General features: G+C 38.5%; 2 protein-coding genes across 2 annotated transcripts; one reads left to right on the forward strand and one right to left on the reverse strand.

Moving 5' to 3' along the window:
- Positions 1-5,538: 5,538 nt before the first annotated feature.
- Positions 5,539-10,367, reverse strand: LOC110970725 (ras-related protein Rab-39B-like). The gene is made up of 4 exons (XM_022221035.2): positions 10,025-10,367; positions 8,777-9,009; positions 7,277-7,547; positions 5,539-6,567 (listed from the first exon to the last, which is right to left on the reverse strand). The coding sequence occupies exons 2-4, from the start codon at positions 8,989-8,991 to the stop codon at positions 6,412-6,414; spliced, it is 642 nt and encodes a 213-aa protein (XP_022076727.1). The 5' UTR covers positions 8,992-9,009; positions 10,025-10,367; the 3' UTR covers positions 5,539-6,411.
- A 2,217-nt stretch (positions 10,368-12,584) lies between these two features.
- rab38c (RAB38c, member of RAS oncogene family) lies at positions 12,585-18,786 on the forward strand. Its single transcript, XM_022221034.2, has 4 exons — positions 12,585-12,998; positions 14,101-14,231; positions 16,222-16,359; positions 18,316-18,786. Exons 1-4 carry the CDS (start codon positions 12,806-12,808, stop codon positions 18,475-18,477), a joined length of 624 nt encoding a protein of 207 aa, XP_022076726.2. The 5' UTR covers positions 12,585-12,805; the 3' UTR covers positions 18,478-18,786.
- The last annotated feature ends 327 nt before the right edge of the window (positions 18,787-19,113 follow it).

A 19,113-nucleotide genomic window follows, 5' to 3' on the forward strand; every position in this document is an offset into this window, starting at 1 on the left:
AAACCTTTTGAGGTAACTTTCCGGTTTCTGCGGTGAATCGTCAGTGACTCGCGGTGTTATGAATGCCCTCTTTGTGAGGGGAAATGTGTCTCAACCTGTAGGCTGTTTAGCTAAATGCAACCACACATAAGCAGGCCTGAACAAAGTGTACTCCCTTCTTATTCTATTAAACCTGTCAACACTGGATTTACTTTATATTCCAAAATGCGTTTAACTGTTTGGATCTAAAATATTTTTCATGGCTTATTCCTTAAACCTGAGTTTCTAGATCTGAATACATTCTGCAACATTTAATTTGTGCAGTAAAACCTCCACACCCATTAAAAACATCCAACTGGTCCGTCAAGATAAGGGCTTCTGAAGTGATGTGCTCTTTAATCGTTAAGTGAAGAAGCATCATGACAGGTGACATAGAAACGGTTTTCTTTGTATCCTTTCATTTTGACACTTCAACAACCTACTAATACTACAAACTGAAAGAGCTTGTCGTACAAGTTTCAACAGTGTTTACTTTCCACTAACTTTACCTTTCACATACTTGACTTTCACCTCCTAGCAAAACAAACACAACAGGAAAAAAGCAACCTCTCAGTAAAGCAAATGCATTTAATTAGAAGCTATTTATCAATGAATATGCCTGTATTTTTCTGTAATATTTGCTGTAACTGTACGTATGTCTCTTTCTCTGCGACCTTGTGACAAAATCACAAAAAAAAATCCACTTTTACAGCCTTCATTCCTGAATTAAAGGCCTTTACTAGCTTTGTCTGGTTCATATTCAGCAACTGTGGTTCCTATAAGTTCCCATTAAGTCATGTGCAACTGGTTCCTGACATGCTTTAGTTATTAACTGTTGTTTAAACCCTGACCAATATCAGCTGATATTATTGTCCAATACAAACCAATCACAGAAGCAGTATATCAGTATCCGTATATATGTTTTGTGATCTGTGATGATTTTTCTTTCTTTTTTTCAACAGATTGTAGTGCAGAAAATGCATTTTTGTGGTGATTGAAAAATGGCGCCATCACAGTTTATCCAGCAGAGCAGCTTCACTGACACTGGCAGCACATGCAGCAGAGCTGAGAGTGGTCAGGAGTCAAGTGGTGTCTTCATGGTAAGTCGCTTAGCGTGTTTTAACTGTGACGTGTCTACTTAATATTAGCTCATATATCTGAATGTATTACTCTCTATTCTAAAACTTGTTATTGGCATCAGCCCCCTAAAATTCAGTACAGTCCTCCACGAAGTAGCCACCATATTTATTTTATTATTTATATGTATTTTAAGGCTTTAAAAACCCTCCTCACACTCTTATTAACACTTCCTATGCTCTAAAACACTTTCTCCATTCTTAAATCTACATAATTTTAACAACATATAAAAATCTATATGGATACTCACCAGTGAATATACTACAACTTAACATGATGAAGATGATGAAGAATTAGCTGTGTAGTCCTGATGAAGATTAGACGAATGTCCTGCACAGGGAGAATGAACAAGGCGAGATGATGAATGCTGCTATTATTTTTGATTTATTTTTTAGATTGTTTTCATTTTTTTTAGGCTAGAAAATGCAGATTTTACTGCAAAAACAGTTAAAATAATAAATAAAATATCTATAATACCTATAAAAATACCTATATACTGCAAAATACCACAATATATGGAAAAATCTGCGACACCAAATACAATTTAAAAATCCTCGATACAGTAAGACCACGAAAAGTGAACCGCAATATGGCGAGGGACCACTGTATTAGTCAGATTCTAGTGGTAATATGATTAAAAACAACTATATTTAGGAATACAGTATGCGAACTATGAGGGTATTTAACAAAGTATGATCTTTATTAAACTAGTATATGACAGTGCATGACTACAAAACACAATGCTATGTAATTAGCTCATAATAGTCATTTTCTTAATAGGTTTTGAACATTAATGGTAAAATATTTCATTTGCAACTCAAAAAAATTGCCAAACAAAGTCGAAATAGATGAAACTGGCATCTACTTCTGCAGTTCCTCATGTCCTCTAATCAGAAGTAATAACTGGAGGGGCGTCGCCTGTAAACTGAATTACTAACTGAAGATGAATCTGAAGACTCATGTGCTACCAGTTCCTGTATTACAGTTCCTGGATTATGCATTATGATGATACTAAATTGGTGAAAAAATTACACTGACCATGAAAATGACAGATATATGTAATTCAGCAACGAGAAATGCTTATAATGTGAAAAAAATGATCTACTGATTGGAAACATCACACACCATTTTATGTGTGTTGTTTCAAAAGTAACATTTTAATTTGACACTTGCACTAAAGCAGCTGAGGAGAACTCCGAGTTCTTTTTATTTTTTTAAATTTTCTGTGACATGTATTTGGAACCCATTTCTATTTCTGCTGCCAATATTAGTGCCTTTCAGATTGAGATTTGAGCTCATATTTATGGTTTTTGGCAGGAAAATATCCAAATTTTAACACCTAGAAACACAAAATCTGTGTTGAGGAAGATTTTCCGTCTCCCCTCCCTTCTCCACACACTGAGGCTGCTCTCTAGTGGCGACACACAGCATCAACCTGTTAACAACTCTATGTCACTTTAATGGTACAGACAGCAGTGTACCGCCAATCTTTGCATAAGGGAAATCTTTATTAAGGTTTCCAGGCATTTATTATTAATGATACTTGTGCTGTAATTTCACCAGAAAAACATCAAACTTTAAGAGTTCGGTTTCAAATAAATCATTTACAAGTTGTGTAATGTGCTATCAATGTTCAAGCAGCTAGCAGCTTGGATGTTGCACGGTTTGCTGCTGGACCAGAGCGAGGAGTTTTTCGTGAAGCCTTCAGAAGTGTCTTTAGAACAGAAAAGTGCATGATGAGAATCAGTGCTGCGGCTCTGTAGGCGTCAGTTACATTTATAACTAATCATCCAATATGTAGCTGCCTTTCAGTAGTCATCAGTAGAACAATGTAGTTTCTGAAGTGCAGCTAATGAAGACCAAAAAGCCTTAGTGCAGTGTCGTAGCCACTGTCTGTAACCGTTTGCTGAAGCCATTTTGTATTTCCTGTGGTAAACATTTGGTTATACTTTAAATAGCAGCTTTCAGGGAGTGTGGATGCCATCAGTTTCAACAGAAACATTACATCTCCTAAAGAATCAATTGGAATTTAATCGAAACTGGATGCATATTTGTTGGAATTGTTTATCGTTGTGCTTTATTTTGCTTTTTTATGTTTTTGTGTCATTTGGCTTGGCCTCAAAATAACACATTTATTTAATGTCAGCTGTTTGAATATTTGCTACTACCATCAAGATCTGCTCCCGCGGCGGCTGCACCCGGGCTCGCATGTAAAAGCATGTCACAGTTTCAACATTCACAGGTTTAACACACAGCTGTACCTATAAACAGTGAGCTGACTGTGTGTCAAAGCTTCTTTCCACCTAAAGGCGCTCGAATGAAACGGATTCCTACTGTGAAAAAGTTATTTTTAGTCGATATTAAAGCCACCAATATGAGCTGAAATCTCTGCAGTTGTTGTGAGGTTTGAATAATCCCTTTATTCATGTTTCACATTCACTTTTGTAACATCACTTCACGTATTTTCACTCTTCATTCATTCTGCTCTCTGCTGTTGTCTCCTACCACTGCTCTGTCTCCGCTGTTGTCTCCTACCGCTGCTGTTGTCTCTGCTGTTGTCTCCTACCACTGCTCTGTCTCCGCTGTTGTCTCCTACCGCTGCTGTGGTCTCTGCTGTTGTCTCCTACCGCTGCTGTTGTCTCTGCTGTTGCCTCCTACCGCTGCTTTGTCTCTGCGGCATGGACCTTTGCTTCGCTTTGTTGCTTGTGAATTGCCTGTATTACCGCATGCACCAATGAGTCTCATTTTGATGGTATGACTGGAGAAATTACATTGTTTTGATTTGGATTATTTTGTTTATTGGTTGATTGTTACCTCCGCCAAGGAGGTTATGCGATCGGGTCCGTTTATTTATTTGTCTGTCTGTGTGCATGTCTGTGGACAGGATTTCTTGGAAACTACTTGTCAGATCTTCATGAAATTTTCACCAGAGGTGGATCTTGGCCCAGGGAAGACTCCATTCAAATTTTGTGTTGATCCTGTTAAGGATCTTGATTCTGGATCCGGATTTAGATTTTCCAACTTCGTATCATCTTCCCTTGGCGGAGGTCAGAAATCTCGGATTGCTCTTGTTGTTTCTGTTTTGTTTTGGGACATTTAGTGTTCTGTATGATTTCGTATAGTTTACTTTGAACCCGCCCCCCTTTCTGTACTTAATCTTGTAGTGTATTTTGTTCTATTAATTGCTCTTTTCCCCCCAGTAATTACTCCACCAAGGAACAGTGGAGTTATGTGACCATCGGCGTACATTTGTCTGTGAGTCCGTCTGTGTGAAACATTACTCAAAAACAGACTAACAGATTTGGATGAAATTCTCAGGGGAAGTCAGAAATGACACAAGGACCAAGTGATTAGATTTTGGCAGTGATGTGGCTTATAGTCTGGATCATGGCTTCGTTAAGGATTTCCCATTGCCAGATAGCTGCTGGCGTGGTATCACTGTAACCATGACAACAAGTGAACACTGTGTCAGTTACCTGCTGACGATCACATGATTGCGATCCTACTACAAATTGACTGTGATTAATCAGTTAGAAATCATACAAGGAACAACTGATTAAACTGTGGAGTGTTTCTGAGTCCCATCAATTCCTGTCCCGCTACATATTTAGGTCACGTGTGTAGCAAACTCCAGCCTGACAGTGGTGAAGCTCGTTGTGTTTCACTTAGCCTTTATTCCTTTTCAGCTGCTGAGGGCCGGTGGTGACGATGGTGATGTCCCCCCTCATTGTTGTGCTCATTTGGGAATTGGTTTATGTTATCAGCAATGTGTCTCACATGTCTGGGTGATCTTTCTGTTTTAGTTTGGTGGATTCCTCTCCCCTGTCCCATCTGGTGAGTCATCAGCTGACTAGATTTCTTTTGTTTCTTTTTTTTTACCCCTAATGTGAATGATGTTAATCTGTTTTAAAAGTACAGTTTTAGAAAATTGTATTAAAATAAAGTGTTTCGATTTTGGGATCCACGTCTCGTGCCTCATGAGTAGCACGAGCTTGTGCGCCTCCATTATTGGACAAAGCTAATTCTCTGAGTGAAATTCCCAGGGTGGCGTTGTCCGGCACCTGATCTCATCCTGAACTCACATGATGTGTATTATGCTCTTGTAGTCAACATCTGAAAATCATTTACTTACAAAAAAAAAGTTCCAAATATACAAATGTAGGTTGGCTATACAGGCATAGTCTTGTTTGGTTTCTGTTCATGTGTTTATGTGCAGCTGAGGCCTGTGGTTGGTTCATGTAGCTGCAGTTTGCTGTTGCTATGGCAGGTGAGGAGTCACCAACAACTTATCTGCTTTAAAAACACATAAAATTATAAAATGAGACATGTAGTAAAATCTTAAAAATGATATTTGGTAATAATACACATATTACAAACTCTCCGTTCATTCTTGTATTTTACACAATTTATTCACATGATTCATTATGATTTTCATTTTTTTGGGCTCAGGATTCCATACAAAAGGCTTTAAGGTTGTGTCTTACCTGTTTTCCATCACAGATTATTAAACACACATCGAGTACCTACTGCACGGTTAAAACCTTCGCTGTGATCGAGTCATGAAGGCCGTCAGAGAGCAGCAGCACCTTCTCCTTCCAGCATTGAACATTTTCATTGTGCAAACTTGTCCTTCAGCGGTCGGATACACGAAACAAGACAGCATCTCAAACTTTGGTTCAACTGGAATTCATTTTCTTCTTCCTCCTCCAGCCTCTTTATGCATTAAGCCGCTCAGATTTGTGGTACACATGTACAGTCAGTCAGTGAGGCTGCTGCCCCACACAAGGCTGCAATATATCCTGCCTGAAAAGGACGAGGTCGTGGCTCAGTCTTGGCATCACTGATTCAGATTGAATTTGAACTCATGTTGACACATGATTAAAAGTACACTACACTGACAGTCTCTTAGCGATGTGAGGCAACAACAGAACCGGCCACTGCAGTATAATTGTACACATCAGGAAAGGCCAAAAGTGGAGTAAAGCTGAGGTGTTGGTAGCAGGGTTATTACAGCTACACACACATGCACAGGGAAAAGTGAGGAGTTAGGATGCTTCTTGTGCTTCTACGCCTGCTATGAACATTGACAAAGTGTTCTACGTTTGGACAGAGCCCCAAACAGGCACCCGAATGATGATATTGTCTTATATATAGAAGTAAAGTGTGTAACTGAGGAGGGAGACCTTACAAGTCCCAAAAACTGGCCTGAGAGCAGCCAAACAGGGATCTTCAACAAATGGAGTCCACTCGGGTAAATCAGCAGAAGCACTGCCGGCTGCCCTTAGTGACCTCCTCAGAGGAGTGGACGGTGTTGGGAACAAATCCGCTCTTGACGCCCTCCCAGCCATCCTGGATCTTGATGTCTCCGTTCCGTACCAGCTCAAAGATTTCCTTCGTCAGGTCCACGAAAGCCTGGAGTCAGAATCACAGTTGGAGATTGTGACAAAGCATAACTTACAAGTATGAATAAACAGGGAAAAAAATGTCTTTTAAATGGTCAAATGATGCCAAAACTTAACAGTTCTAGCTTCTCAAGTGTTAACATTTGCTTAAATATTCAGATTTTCAGATGGTTTTTCTGACAAAACATTCAATTTGATGACACTGGTTTGCCTTATGAGAACTTTATAGGGTGTAATTGTTATTCTTTGATACTTTCTCAAACAATTAATTGATAAGAAGCATCAGTATTGTAAATTTAATCGTGTTAACTTGTTAGACTCACAGACTGGGGGCTGATATTTCATGTGAGACCTATTTGGCTATTAGGTCTTTTTATGCTGCTTCCTTTTCCTAAGAAGACCTTTGACCGAGTCACTTACTTTACAACCAGCCACTGTCGGAAAGTTCGTTTTACGCAAGAAGAAACAAAGCATTTCTCTTTTTTTTTAATCCCCAAAAGCATTTTAAAAACAGAACAAGCAGGTTTATTTATACAAACTATGCTGATGCCTGAATTTAGAGTGATAATTATTTTTTTGTGGATTAAAACATGAGCACCTTTTCCATCAATTTACACAATTTTGATAGAAATTTTAGTCAAGAGCACTTGAAATGACAACAAAAACACAATAAAAGCATCACTCGTGTGTGTGAGGAGAAGACAGAATGACGTCCAGACCTTCTCCACGTTGATGGCATCTCGTGCCGACGTCTCCACATATCGCATCCCGAAGGCCCCCGCCAGCTTCTCGGCCTCCTGCTGGGTCACCTGACGCTGGGCCTCCAGGTCACACTTGTGGCCGACCAGCAGGAAGACGATGCTGTGCGGCTGGACGTGGCTCTGGGCCTCCTCCAGCCAGTTGTGGACGTTTTGGAAGGAGCGGCGGTTTGTGATGTCGAACAGCAGGAGGCCACCCACCGAGTTACGGTAGTAGGCTCTGGTGATGGACCTGAGGAGGCATGTGGGGTTGCTGTTGTTAGTAACACATCCTCGGTGGAGAAGAGTCCCCCAGAAATGCAGTTTTCCCTCCTGTTTGAGTGTTTTTAGTAAAAAAAATCACAGTGTTCAGCTGCTTTAAAATAAAAACAGAGAGTTTAGGGTTGAATATATATGCAGTAGGAATGAATGAAGTTGAGACTGACAGAAGTCAGAAAAGTTTTGCGCTTTCATGGGATTTGTTGACAACAAGAAAGATATTTCAGATTGCCTCCAGAAATGGTGATTAACACCAAGCAAAACAGCATTTTTTAATGTTTTAAGCACATAAAGATGCTCAGTAGTAGGCGATGTTCTGTATTTTCCTTTTCTGAACAAATCTCATCAAAAGATCAAAACCATCAATGTGTTGGTCTGTTCCAGTCACAGATATTCCCTAAATAATTCCATTGAACAGCTTAGCTCTGTAGTTTGTTGTGTAACCAACCTTTAGTCCTCTAATGTGTTTTTATGTATTTATGTATTCTTGGTAATGAAAGCAATATTAGTAAATATTAATCTACTCTACTTAACAAGATTCTTAACCTTCGTGTTGTTCTGTGGGTCAAATTGACCCGTTTTAAAGTTTGAAAATGTGGAAAAATATATATATTTTCACAGTGAAACTTCTGGTGTCCACATTTTCAACATTTTTATGAAATCTTTGAACATTTTTTTTGTGGAAAAAAAAAAGAAATGTTAAAGATGTTTCTTAAGAACATTCACACAAAAAATCTACCAAAATCCAGTGAATTTTGCTGGATTTTGGTTGATTTTTTTTTCTGAATGTTCTTGAAGAAAATATTAGAAGTCTTACTGATGTATAAGTAATCACTTTAGATATTTTTAGGATTGTTTTGGAAGATTTTTACTTGAAAATATTTACAAGAATTTTCCAAATGTATTTATTCTTTTTTTAAAATAAAACTTTCAAGGCAAACTTTTAAGGAATTATTGGAATTTTCTTATTGAAGGTTTTGTAAATTTTCAAAAATTTGAGAAATTGTTTTGGCTGAAGCTTTGGATTTTTTTCAGACAAGGAAACAATATTTTAGGTGCCCATAAATGAGGATGACAGGAGGGTTATTTGACCTTTGCTGCCCCTCCAAGGGTAAAATAGAGGGTGAGATGTGTTGCTATAAGGTTGATGTGACGCACAAAGAGCAGCAGGGTCAGGAGGCAGAGAAAGAGTTCTATCTTTACCTGAACCTCTCCTGCCCTGCAGTGTCCCAGATCTGAAGTTTGATCCTTTTCCCCGGCTCGATCTCCACCAAGCGAGAGAAGAAGTCCACCCCCACGGTGGGGTCGGACACCTGGGCGAAGCGTCCCTCAGTGAACCTCCGGATCAGACACGACTTGCCGACCGTAGAGTCTCCGATGACGATCAGACGGAACTGGTAGAGCCATATCGTCTCCATGTCTCAGGAAAAGAAAACCTGTGAGAAAACACACAAAAGCTGCAAATCATCAGATTCCTAAAACATTGAGTTTTCCATCACAAAACAGTAGATGAATATTTTTTGGACCGGAATGAAGCTGTAATATTACACATTAAGACTGTTTTAAAGCAGGTCTTGTGTTTTGAAGGCAGAACTAAAATCTAAATTTGAACTTGGTTTGCTGATAAATCAGATAAATGTTGATGAAGTGCAATGCAACTTAAGACTCTAGAAAAATAAATTAATGTGCTCTGTCCCATAAGATCAGCTATTTTGTAGCAGAATTTAGGTTTATGCAAAACCAAAAATGTAGCTTCAATTCTCTTAAGTTGGAAAAATAAGAAGATAGATGCAGAAAACCAAATGACTACATCATGGAAAATCCTAAAACCTTTGTCTTTTGTCACACTTATTGGGAACTAAATGAGAACAAATTGAAACCCCTGAGCCTGAACACATTCTAAAGCTGCTGCAGACTGCCTCCGCTTGATGGTGTCTGTTCAGACGGACTCATAGTTTAATATCCAGATGAAACACTACATTTAATCCACAGATCGTGTTGATCACATGGTTGATTCTTGCTTCCATCATGACAAAAGAGAATAACAGGCTCAAAATCGTCGGCCGTGTCCATGTGATTTACAGTTGGCTGATCTAATATGAGGGGAAGGAAAGAGGGAGGGGGGAGGCCACTCCTCTCCAACTCAATAAACAGTGGCGTAGTCAGCCCCCATGTGGATAGTAAAGTGGTTGTTATACAGCAATAACACACAATGAGGCCTCGAAGCCAGCCCGAAATAAGCTGAAGGTAGAGATAGCTGCTGAACATGACAGACACGAGGCAGCTTTGAAAAAAGGCCTCCAATGACACCCATAATAAGATACCCTGGAATAAATAATAGGATTAAATTGAAGCCTAAGGCCCAGCCCTCTAAGCCTAATGAGCATGTTTTGCTTTAATGGAAAACATTAAGATACAAGAATGGCACAAAAACCTCTAAATATGACCTACCTTAAGTTAGCGCTCAGTGTCTGCGAAAAACAAACCCCATATTGACGGTGGTGTCTCCTGAAAATGACCCTCCAGACCAGCAGTGGATGTGTTGATGCTCACACAAATAACCCGCCAACAACATGCAGCTCATTAACCAGGCCTGCTGTCCAGCATCACTGTCTGAAGACGGAGAAAGCACACAGCTGAGGGTGAAAACGGACACACCATCCGAGCCTCTGCTGCTTCATGTGAGCAGGACTGTTGATATTTCCGTGATGATCCGCTGATGAAATGGCAGCAGGACACAACAGCAGCATCACACACACATCTCCTCCTCGCCCTCATCAGCACCATTACCGTAACTGCGCACAGAGCGGCGCAGCAGCGATCCTCGGGCTGCTGCGTTCAAGGGCTGTGGGACTAAAGAATACCGTAAATACGAGGCTAGAGCGCATGAATACGATCATTTAACACTGCTGCGAAAATACATCAGTTTTATTTTTTACATTATACATATATATGAAAAATTAATCTCTAAAAGGAAAGTAAAAACAAAAAGTTTTTAAGGTGATTATACTTTTCAAAAAAAGGTTGTTTCTACTAGAATTTCTACATAATTTAAAAAGAAATGTACAAATGTGATGTATCTTAGGCCTGAATTCTGGATCTGAACGATTTGAGACAATATTTCATTAAACACAAGTCTTTAAGCTGATTATACATCAAAAAATAATTTCTACTGTTATTGTTTCTGCTACATTTTCTACGTAATTTGAGTGGAGTATTATTTGGAATAGATGCATCCGTGTTATGTATGTAGTTTTTTATGTATATTTTACATATACATTTTATACATAAACAAGGCAGGTGACAACTTTACTTTCTTAACTGTCTGTATGAAATAGCTGCTACTTATGATTTAAAGGTCTGCAGAGTTAATTTAGGTGTTCACAATTACTTTCCACATGTGGAAAACAGACTTCAGAAAAATTTCTATATCTTGATAAGTTTGATTGTTTTTAATTCCAGGACTATGTTTTTAAGTTACACATACCTGTGACTAAACATGTTGTGCCATTGTACAATCACTGTGATCAGTTTTAATGCACAATGCACACAAATAAATGTTAAACTGAGTCATAGCGTTGTTGAAATTGCACTTACTTTAATCTCTGGTTGTTTCTAATATAATTTTGAAAAGGACAGTTCATTACATATAAAGATTTTTCTAATATACTTGTTCTCCTTTGCACTAAAACGTCTGAAAAACTTAGACTTATTGTTACTTCTCGGTAATTATGCTATAAGTTTACTGGTCCTTTGAGATCAAATTAGGCCGTATGCGGCCCCTGCACCAAAATGAGTTTGACACTCCTGCTTTAGAGGGACTGAACCCCTTTATCTTATGATGAAACATTTCTATCCTAATGACAGTTCACCCATCAATAGGACACTAAGGGGCACTGAATGTTTGCATGAAAATCATATGAGTCCACTAGACACCACATCTACACTCAGTTGAACATTTTATGGGAGATTTTGAACTTTGCACTGTCCTCCATCATTAACACAACACCAGATCTTTCTGGGGAAAAAAAAGGTTTTCATCCCTCCAGTAAGGTTCCAGAGATTTAGAGAATCAATGGCAGGTTGCATCAAAGTTGTTCTGGTGGGATTTGGTGGTTTAATATCTTACTAAGACACTTTATGTTTATGTTTTCTTCAATTTGTCACCTGTCTGTAGACAGACTCATTGTTGAAGTTTGTTCATCATGTGTCCTCTTTCAGAACAACCTTGACTGTTTGGAGGGTCCAGAAATCAACCATTAATTACTTAAAGTCTCCACTTGGTACGTAGCTGCCCGTCATTTAAATGAGTATCGATTTACTTCAACATTGTGACATGTCTCATGAAGTTTTCCTGTTTCTGCATAGAACCGCATCTTTGTTTGAATTAAAGCAGGACGCTGGCAAACCGAAGAACTTTGCTTTGTTAAAACACTGCACTATTATGTTTGTATGTCTAACAGTCATCACTTTTACATTCAATTTGACTTCAGTGTTTCCATGTATGCAGTGGTGTCTTTCTAACCCAGTCATGTTCTTATTCTGTTTTGTAGTCCTTTATTATCAGATTAGCACTGTTGGGTCTCAGCCTTGGTATGTATTTTAGCCGGGTATGGTAGTGTTCTATATCATGTTCGTAGGATTTATTCCCTAATATATAATCTATTTAGATATAATCATATCTTAAATAACACTACAGGGTCTTAGCTGCACTATTTGATATTGTTAGGTTACTTATGTAAAACCACTTTTTACTTGAGGGCACTTTTGTTTTCATTATTCACCTAACTTGATTTATTTAGTTTAAGAACTTTACCTAAAATTTACTGACATGTCTGTATTTAAAATGTGAGACTATTGTTTGTAAAAGGGCAAATTCATACTTGAGTGGAAGATGCGTTGCACCACTGAGCAGAGTCTGATTCTCATGTTTACGAGGAGCGCCTGAACGCACCGTCAGTTCTGAACAGCTGGAGTTCGCAGCTGAGTGAAGAAAGCGGGTCCACACCGTCCTGACTGACAACACGGCTGGACTCTGGAGGCTGCAGGAGCTTGACACGGGACTTTAATGACACTTTTTCGCACTGAGCTGAAGAAATGTCCTTCTCGTGACAGTTTAATCTCCAAAACTTTGCTCCGGTTTTGCCGTGATACCTGTGCATCTGCATCGATCTGAAACTTTCCATTCTTCTCCTGGGGATTTCTCAACTTTCCTCCTGCAGAGCTGCAGCCATGCAGCAGGAGCTCCTGTTCAAAGTGCTGGTGATCGGGGATCTGGGAGTGGGAAAAACGTCCATCATCAAGCGGTACGTGCATCAGATCTTCTCCCAGCACTACCGAGCCACCATCGGGGTGGACTTCGCCCTGAAGGTGCTGCAGTGGGACAACGACACTGTGATCCGGCTGCAGCTCTGGGACATAGCAGGTCTGTCCACCTTCACCCACCTCCACCTCACATACATCCCTGTTTACCAGCTTAAACATCAGCAGAGAGTGTGTGTGAGAGAGCTTTGGAGTTATCTGGGAACAACAAAAACCTTTTGTTTCCTGGGAATCAGATTTGTTGATTAATTATAAAGGGCAGATTCATAAATGAGGCACAAACATCATCTCATAAAGTCATTTCACTCTAAAAATCACTTTAACCCTCGTGTCGTCCTGCGGGTCAAAATTGACCCGTTTTAAAATTTGAAAATGTGGGAAAAAAATCTATATTTTCACAGTGAAGCTTCTGATGTGCGCATTTTCAACATTTTTGGGAAATCTTTGAACATTTTTTAGTGGAAAAAAATGTTAAAAATGTTTCTTAAGAACATTCACAAAAAAAAATCAAACAAAATCCAGCTTTTTTTGTGTGAATGTTATTAAAGAGAATATTAGGAGTTTTACTAATATAGATGTAATCACTTTAGATATTTTTAGGATTTTTTTGGACGATTTTTACTCATTTTTTGAAAATATTCACAAGAATTGGGGAATTTTTTAAAATATTTTTTTAGGGAAACTGTTAAGAAATCATTGGAATTTTCTTCCTGAAGGTTTTGCAATTTTTCAGAAATTTGGGGAATTTTTTTCAGACTTGGAAACAATATTTTTTGGTGTCTGTAAAGGAGGACAGTAGGAGGGTTTTAACAACAAATTGACACACCCTGCTGCACTGGAATACAAAAAATAACACTGCTCAGTGGATTTTCTTGCTCAGATCACTTGTTGGTAAAATGAAAAAAAGACTTGATTTCCTCCCAGTGAGTGAGTGCGTGTCCGTCCTCTGGATGCCTGGTCCCTCCCTGTCATCTAATGCCTGGTCGAGGAATGTAGATCTTGTGCCTGGCTGTGACTCAAGTGATCCCATGCTCATAATATCAGTCACATGATGGTGGCTACTGTAGGATAAACTCACAAACACACACACAGAGAGACGCACTGTTGTATTTGCCACTAATGGAGCGTGCTGCCGGGTTTGATTTAATTTCACGGACTTCACAGAAACATGTATGTGTGCGTCTGATGGCTGTCCTTCATCCCAGGACAGGAGCGCTATGGGAACATGACTCGTGTCTACTACCGGGAGGCGGTGGGGGCCCTGGTGGTGTTTGACGTGACGAGGGTGTCAACGTTTGACGCCGTGCTCAAGTGGAAAGACGACCTGGACTCAAAGGTCGGACGACTTGCAGTTGAACCTCATCTGAAGCACAAACTGAGGCTGTTCTTTACATCCCGTCATTCAGTTCCTTTAAAGATGTAAAAATTCCTACCATACCTGCACAGGACCAAACACACGCTAAAATGAACTCTCAGCCTTACAGAACAGGATGGAGAATCAGCCTCACTGCAGTGTTTCAAGCAGCTGCGGCTCAAAGAAGGCTGCTAAAATTTAATTTCAATGCTCAGAACTTGACTAAGGTGGCCACAGAGGAGCCATAAGAGTCAAAATATTTATTTTTGGGTGGTATATCGGAGCATCTTTATCCTGTAAAACCCACTGTTGCAGAAATACAACATTAATTTTATTTTTTTGTTATTATTATTGTTCATTTATACATATATTATTTTTGCCATTTTTCCTCTATATTTAAAAATATAGAAAAATAAAAAAGTATACAGAAAAAAATGAGCAAAAAATATTTAAATAGTATATATTTTTTGCTTTTTTTGCTATATTAGTATTATTAGTAGTAGTAGTAGTAGTATTGACTGGACCTAAAAATTATAAATATAGTTTTTGCCAATTTTTTTCCATATTTGAGTTTATATATTTTTGCAATTTTTTGCTAATTTTCATTTCTATATTTGGTTCTTACAGGGTTAAGGCAAAAGAAAGGCAAACTTCTCCGCATTGTTCTTGCATTAAATTTTATTGTAAATACAGATAAAGAACATAGCAGACAAATAACAGCCAAAAATTCCTCCATTAAGGTTCAATCAGAGGCCAGTTCTACAAAAACAAGCCCTGACAATGGCTCAGATCTAACCAACACTCAGAATTCATCTAAATTCAACTTTTGCACAAAGTTGTTTTGCCTTCGACCAAAGCAGAACGGGTAAATGAAGACTTAATTAAACCATAAACATGACTGAGCAAACTGAAAGCCGCTCAGCTCCAGCAGGAAACTGAAACCTCCTTGTTACAAGAATCTCATAGAGGCAGAATTTATCAACGAATATAACGATACAGAAAGTCCCTCATGTAGAAAAAATGAGACACTGGTCAAATTCCATCCCATAATATTCTCAGAAAACCACATTTTCCCTGTTTTTATTCATTGGTGCTGAGCACAGACACACTGGTGTTAGATCTAAGCTAGTCCAGGGCCAGAGGGTAACTTTTCAGGCTTAAAATAAATCTGTGGGACTGTGCCCAAATTTTTTGCAGACGCCATTATTGTGTTTTCTGTTATTTTGAAAGTTTAAATGATGGAAATAAAATCTTACTTTTTTTTTGACATATTATAAGAATGTCTCGTCTGTAATTTGATGCCTTTTGGAGGTTTTTCCATCTTTCCTTGGCTTCTTTTTGCACATTAATACAAATTTTTACCTGGGGTGCCCAAACTTTGGATCCCCACTGTGTGTAGATTTTAGGTGCACAACCCAGAAAGACTGTCTGAAATTGTGGCCCCCATTTTTCCACTTATCATGTTTCACCCTTCCGTTCTCTGTGTGTTCTTGAATCTTTTTGAGCATATTGACACATTTATGTTTTGAAGACCATTTAATATGTCCTTAAAGCTAGAGTGCAGGATTTCTACATAAAATCCTTTATGTATAAATTAGCATCCATGAAATCTAAGACTTTTTCATGAGTTCAGAGTTTAAATCTGCTTTCTGTGGCAATATTGCTGCACTGGAAGCAAAGGATAAGTATAGCTACTGGCAGTGTGTGCCAAAACTTACAGCTAAAAAACCTAGAAAACGTCCAAGAAAAGTTCCTGTTGCTCCTGATAAGAAGAAGCTTGACATTCAAAGAAACAGTGTAAAAACAGTCAGCCGTCAGTTATAATTTGTATTGTCTGTGTAGTTACTCTCACTGCACTTTTAAAGATAAGAAAGGGTAATTTTTTTTTTTTACAATAGATTGGTTAAAATTTGTCCTGGAATGTAGAAATCTAACGCTACCGTCATGTAACCCATCTTTCTTCCTTCCTAAGGTGACCCTGAACCACGGGAAGCCAGTTCCAACTGTGCTCTTGGCCAACAAGTCAGATCAACTTTCTTCCCAGCAGCCCAAACTCGACTCCTTCTGCAGAGAAAATGGCTTCGTTGGCTGGTTTGAGACCTCTGCAAAGGTAAAAGAGAGGAGATGTGGTTTTGGAGGCAATTACCGCAGCTTTGTGAACGAGTCAAAGTTAGATTGATGCAGTAAAAACTTTTTCCACAGATCATTTAATATACGAGTGATATGTGGGCCAGAATCATTGAAGGTTAGGGGCCTTTTCTGATTAAACCCTAAAAGAAAGGAGTAGTTCTGTGTCATAAAGGGGACTGACTTGAGGCAAAAAGACTTAAACAGTCCACTTGTCTGTTCCAAGCATCATTTCTACATTCAGGTTAACTGCATTTTTTTTTTTTTTTTTTGCGGTGAAGTAAAACAAGTAATTACAACAGAGGCCCGACCATAAAAACAAACGATTCTGAACATTTCTGCAGGGCGCTTCACTGTAGACACTAAAAGCCAGAGATCTTTATTTGCTGTGCTGTGAAGAGACAAACAGAGGAATTCCTGCAGTCTGGTGTGAATTAGAGTTCTGTTTTTTCCGTCTCATTCAGGACTGTCTAATGAGTTACACACCAGAGTGCAAGGCAGATACGGTGGTGTAGTTAGCGAACACGGCCCTCAGCAGACAGGTCGGGATAAAAAGACTCGCAGGGAGTTTCTATGTGACATTTGTATAGTGTCATAATAAAACATTTTAAGACTCTGAGCCCTCAAGCAGCTTCTAGGTGTTCTGTGGCCTCATTTTTCACTGCAATCTAAAAAGAATCCTGCACCTCTGTGGAAACAGCACAACCATGACTAGATGGAACAACATTTTTTTAAAAAGTCTTCTTTATAGTATCATATAGTTACAATGACATATTATGAAAAGTAAGAAACTAAAGTTGAACTTCTTTGATTTTATATTTTACAAAAATTGAGAAAAGAAATCTCGAAGCAACATGTAAAATAACTTTCTAAGTGCCCACAGGTATTAAAATACTGAAAAAATGGTTACTCTATATACATGTGATCGGCTTGTTTCTGTCTCTGCATTGTGTGTTCGTAAAGACTCAGGCGCGCATCTTTTTGGAGGCAGTCTCCATTTATTTTCTGGCTCCTGACATTAAAATAGGAACACAAAATCCTCCCGTCAGTGGTCGCTACAACACATGCCCCTCTCTCACAGAGATTGATGACAAAAGGGGGGAGAATCGGCACTTATAGAGGGCAGTGTTTACCTAGAATGTTGCAGTAGTGTTACAAACCAAACCAAAGTTCCATTTACTGACAAGGAGGCTCAACTATTCAGGCATTAACTGAAACAAAAACAAACGAACAAATCCACAGACACAGATTTTGTGTAATTATCGCAATAACTAATATACAATATATTCCATATACGCACACTTATATATCACTGTATAATCGACCCTGTTACATACAGTAGACATTTTGCTACTTTTATTTTCAATTTGTTTTCAGTTTTACAACCTATCTTCTCTGTGTAAACACAAACTGCAGTCCAGTTCTGAAGAAAAGTCCCTGAATTTTTATCACATGACTGATGGTCACAGATGAGCGACTGATAGCTTAAACAGCTGCGACACAGACCTCAGAATTTTTGTATTTTTCACAGAATGTGGTTATTTAAAATTCTTTTAAATAAGACAAGTAATGCAACGTAATTTCAACACATTATCAAGGTTTTATGCTTGGTTTTGGTTCATATTATTGACAGAACTGCAGATCACACATGATTAGATGGAGAATAAAGCTAATAAACCTACAATTCGTTCTGTTTCGCTGCTCAGTTTTAGGGTTCAGAAGGTTAATGTGTTCAGACTGCATTAGATATCAGTGAACAAACTGGCATCTGAGGCAAAAATCCATGGAAATCCATTGATTCGTTGATAAGATGTAAAAATCTGGACCAAAATAGTACAGTGAATGACCGATATTGCCATCTGTGGAGCAACACCACCCACTAGAGCAGCTATAAAATAATCTCTTTGTGTCTTTTCTTTTCTCCTTTTCTCCCCCCCAGGAAAACACAAACATCGAGGAGGCGGCTCGCTGCTTGGTGGAGCACATCCTGACCAATGAGGAGAACCCGGGAATCGAGCGGGACCCCGGCTCCCTCGTCCTGTCTGGATACACAAACCCCGCAAAGGATCATTTCAGCTGCTCGTCATGTGTGAAGTGGTGACTTCTGGTGAGGCAGGAAGTGAGCAGCGGTGAGGAAAAGTTTGGCTCAGGGACTGTTAGTAAAAAAAAAAAAAAAAAAATCCTCCTAATCTCAGCTCATAGTGATTAATGAAGAAAAATGTAAAACATGTTGAGCTCTGCAGCGTGTTTGTGAAGGAGGTCAACATATCTGGTGCACAAAAGAATGAATTTTTAAACAGATCCTTCAAAAGTCTTAACTTTTTTTGAAAAAACTGAAAATATTTCATATAGTTTTAAATTGCAGAAATGTCTCTAGACATTAAATGTGACTCGTATCACACTGATGTCAACTTTTTTTAAGCTGTAGATATTCTTTTATTTCAGAATTATGGAGAAAGCTAAGTTTATTTCATCTTTTTAACTAAAAAAGTCTGCAGTAATATTCTTTTTTTTTTTTTTTTTTACTTTTTAGACATTAAAATATTCTATAAATAAAAAATATCCAAGGATAGCATTTATATATGAAGAGTTTGCTCATACAGTATTTAATATATAGAGTTTCTGCTTCCTCTCTTGCTTGCTTTAGATATATTTGACTTTGTGACTTGGAAATAATAGCTTCTAGTTAAAGTTTTTATTGGATTCTTGCATATTGTGTGAGGGGGGAAAAACTACA

This window comes from Acanthochromis polyacanthus, chromosome 17 (genome assembly GCF_021347895.1).
Source record: "Acanthochromis polyacanthus isolate Apoly-LR-REF ecotype Palm Island chromosome 17, KAUST_Apoly_ChrSc, whole genome shotgun sequence".
NCBI lineage: Eukaryota > Metazoa > Chordata > Actinopteri > Pomacentridae > Acanthochromis > Acanthochromis polyacanthus.

Coding starts and splice junctions, on each gene's coding strand:
- LOC110970725 (XM_022221035.2), bottom strand. CDS start 8,991: ATGGAGACGATATGGCTCTACCAGTTCCGTCTGATCGTCATCGGAGAC. Junction 7,548..8,776: donor GCAGGGCAGGAGAGGTTCAG/GTAAAGATAGAA, acceptor ATGCCTCCTCAG/GTCCATCACCAGAGCCTACT. Junction 6,568..7,276: donor ATGCCATCAACGTGGAGAAG/GTCTGGACGTCA, acceptor TTCTGACTCCAG/GCTTTCGTGGACCTGACGAA.
- rab38c (XM_022221034.2), top strand. CDS start 12,806: ATGCAGCAGGAGCTCCTGTTCAAAGTGCTGGTGATCGGGGATCTGGGA. Junction 14,232..16,221: donor AAGACGACCTGGACTCAAAG/GTCGGACGACTT, acceptor TTCCTTCCTAAG/GTGACCCTGAACCACGGGAA. Junction 16,360..18,315: donor GGTTTGAGACCTCTGCAAAG/GTAAAAGAGAGG, acceptor TCTCCCCCCCAG/GAAAACACAAACATCGAGGA.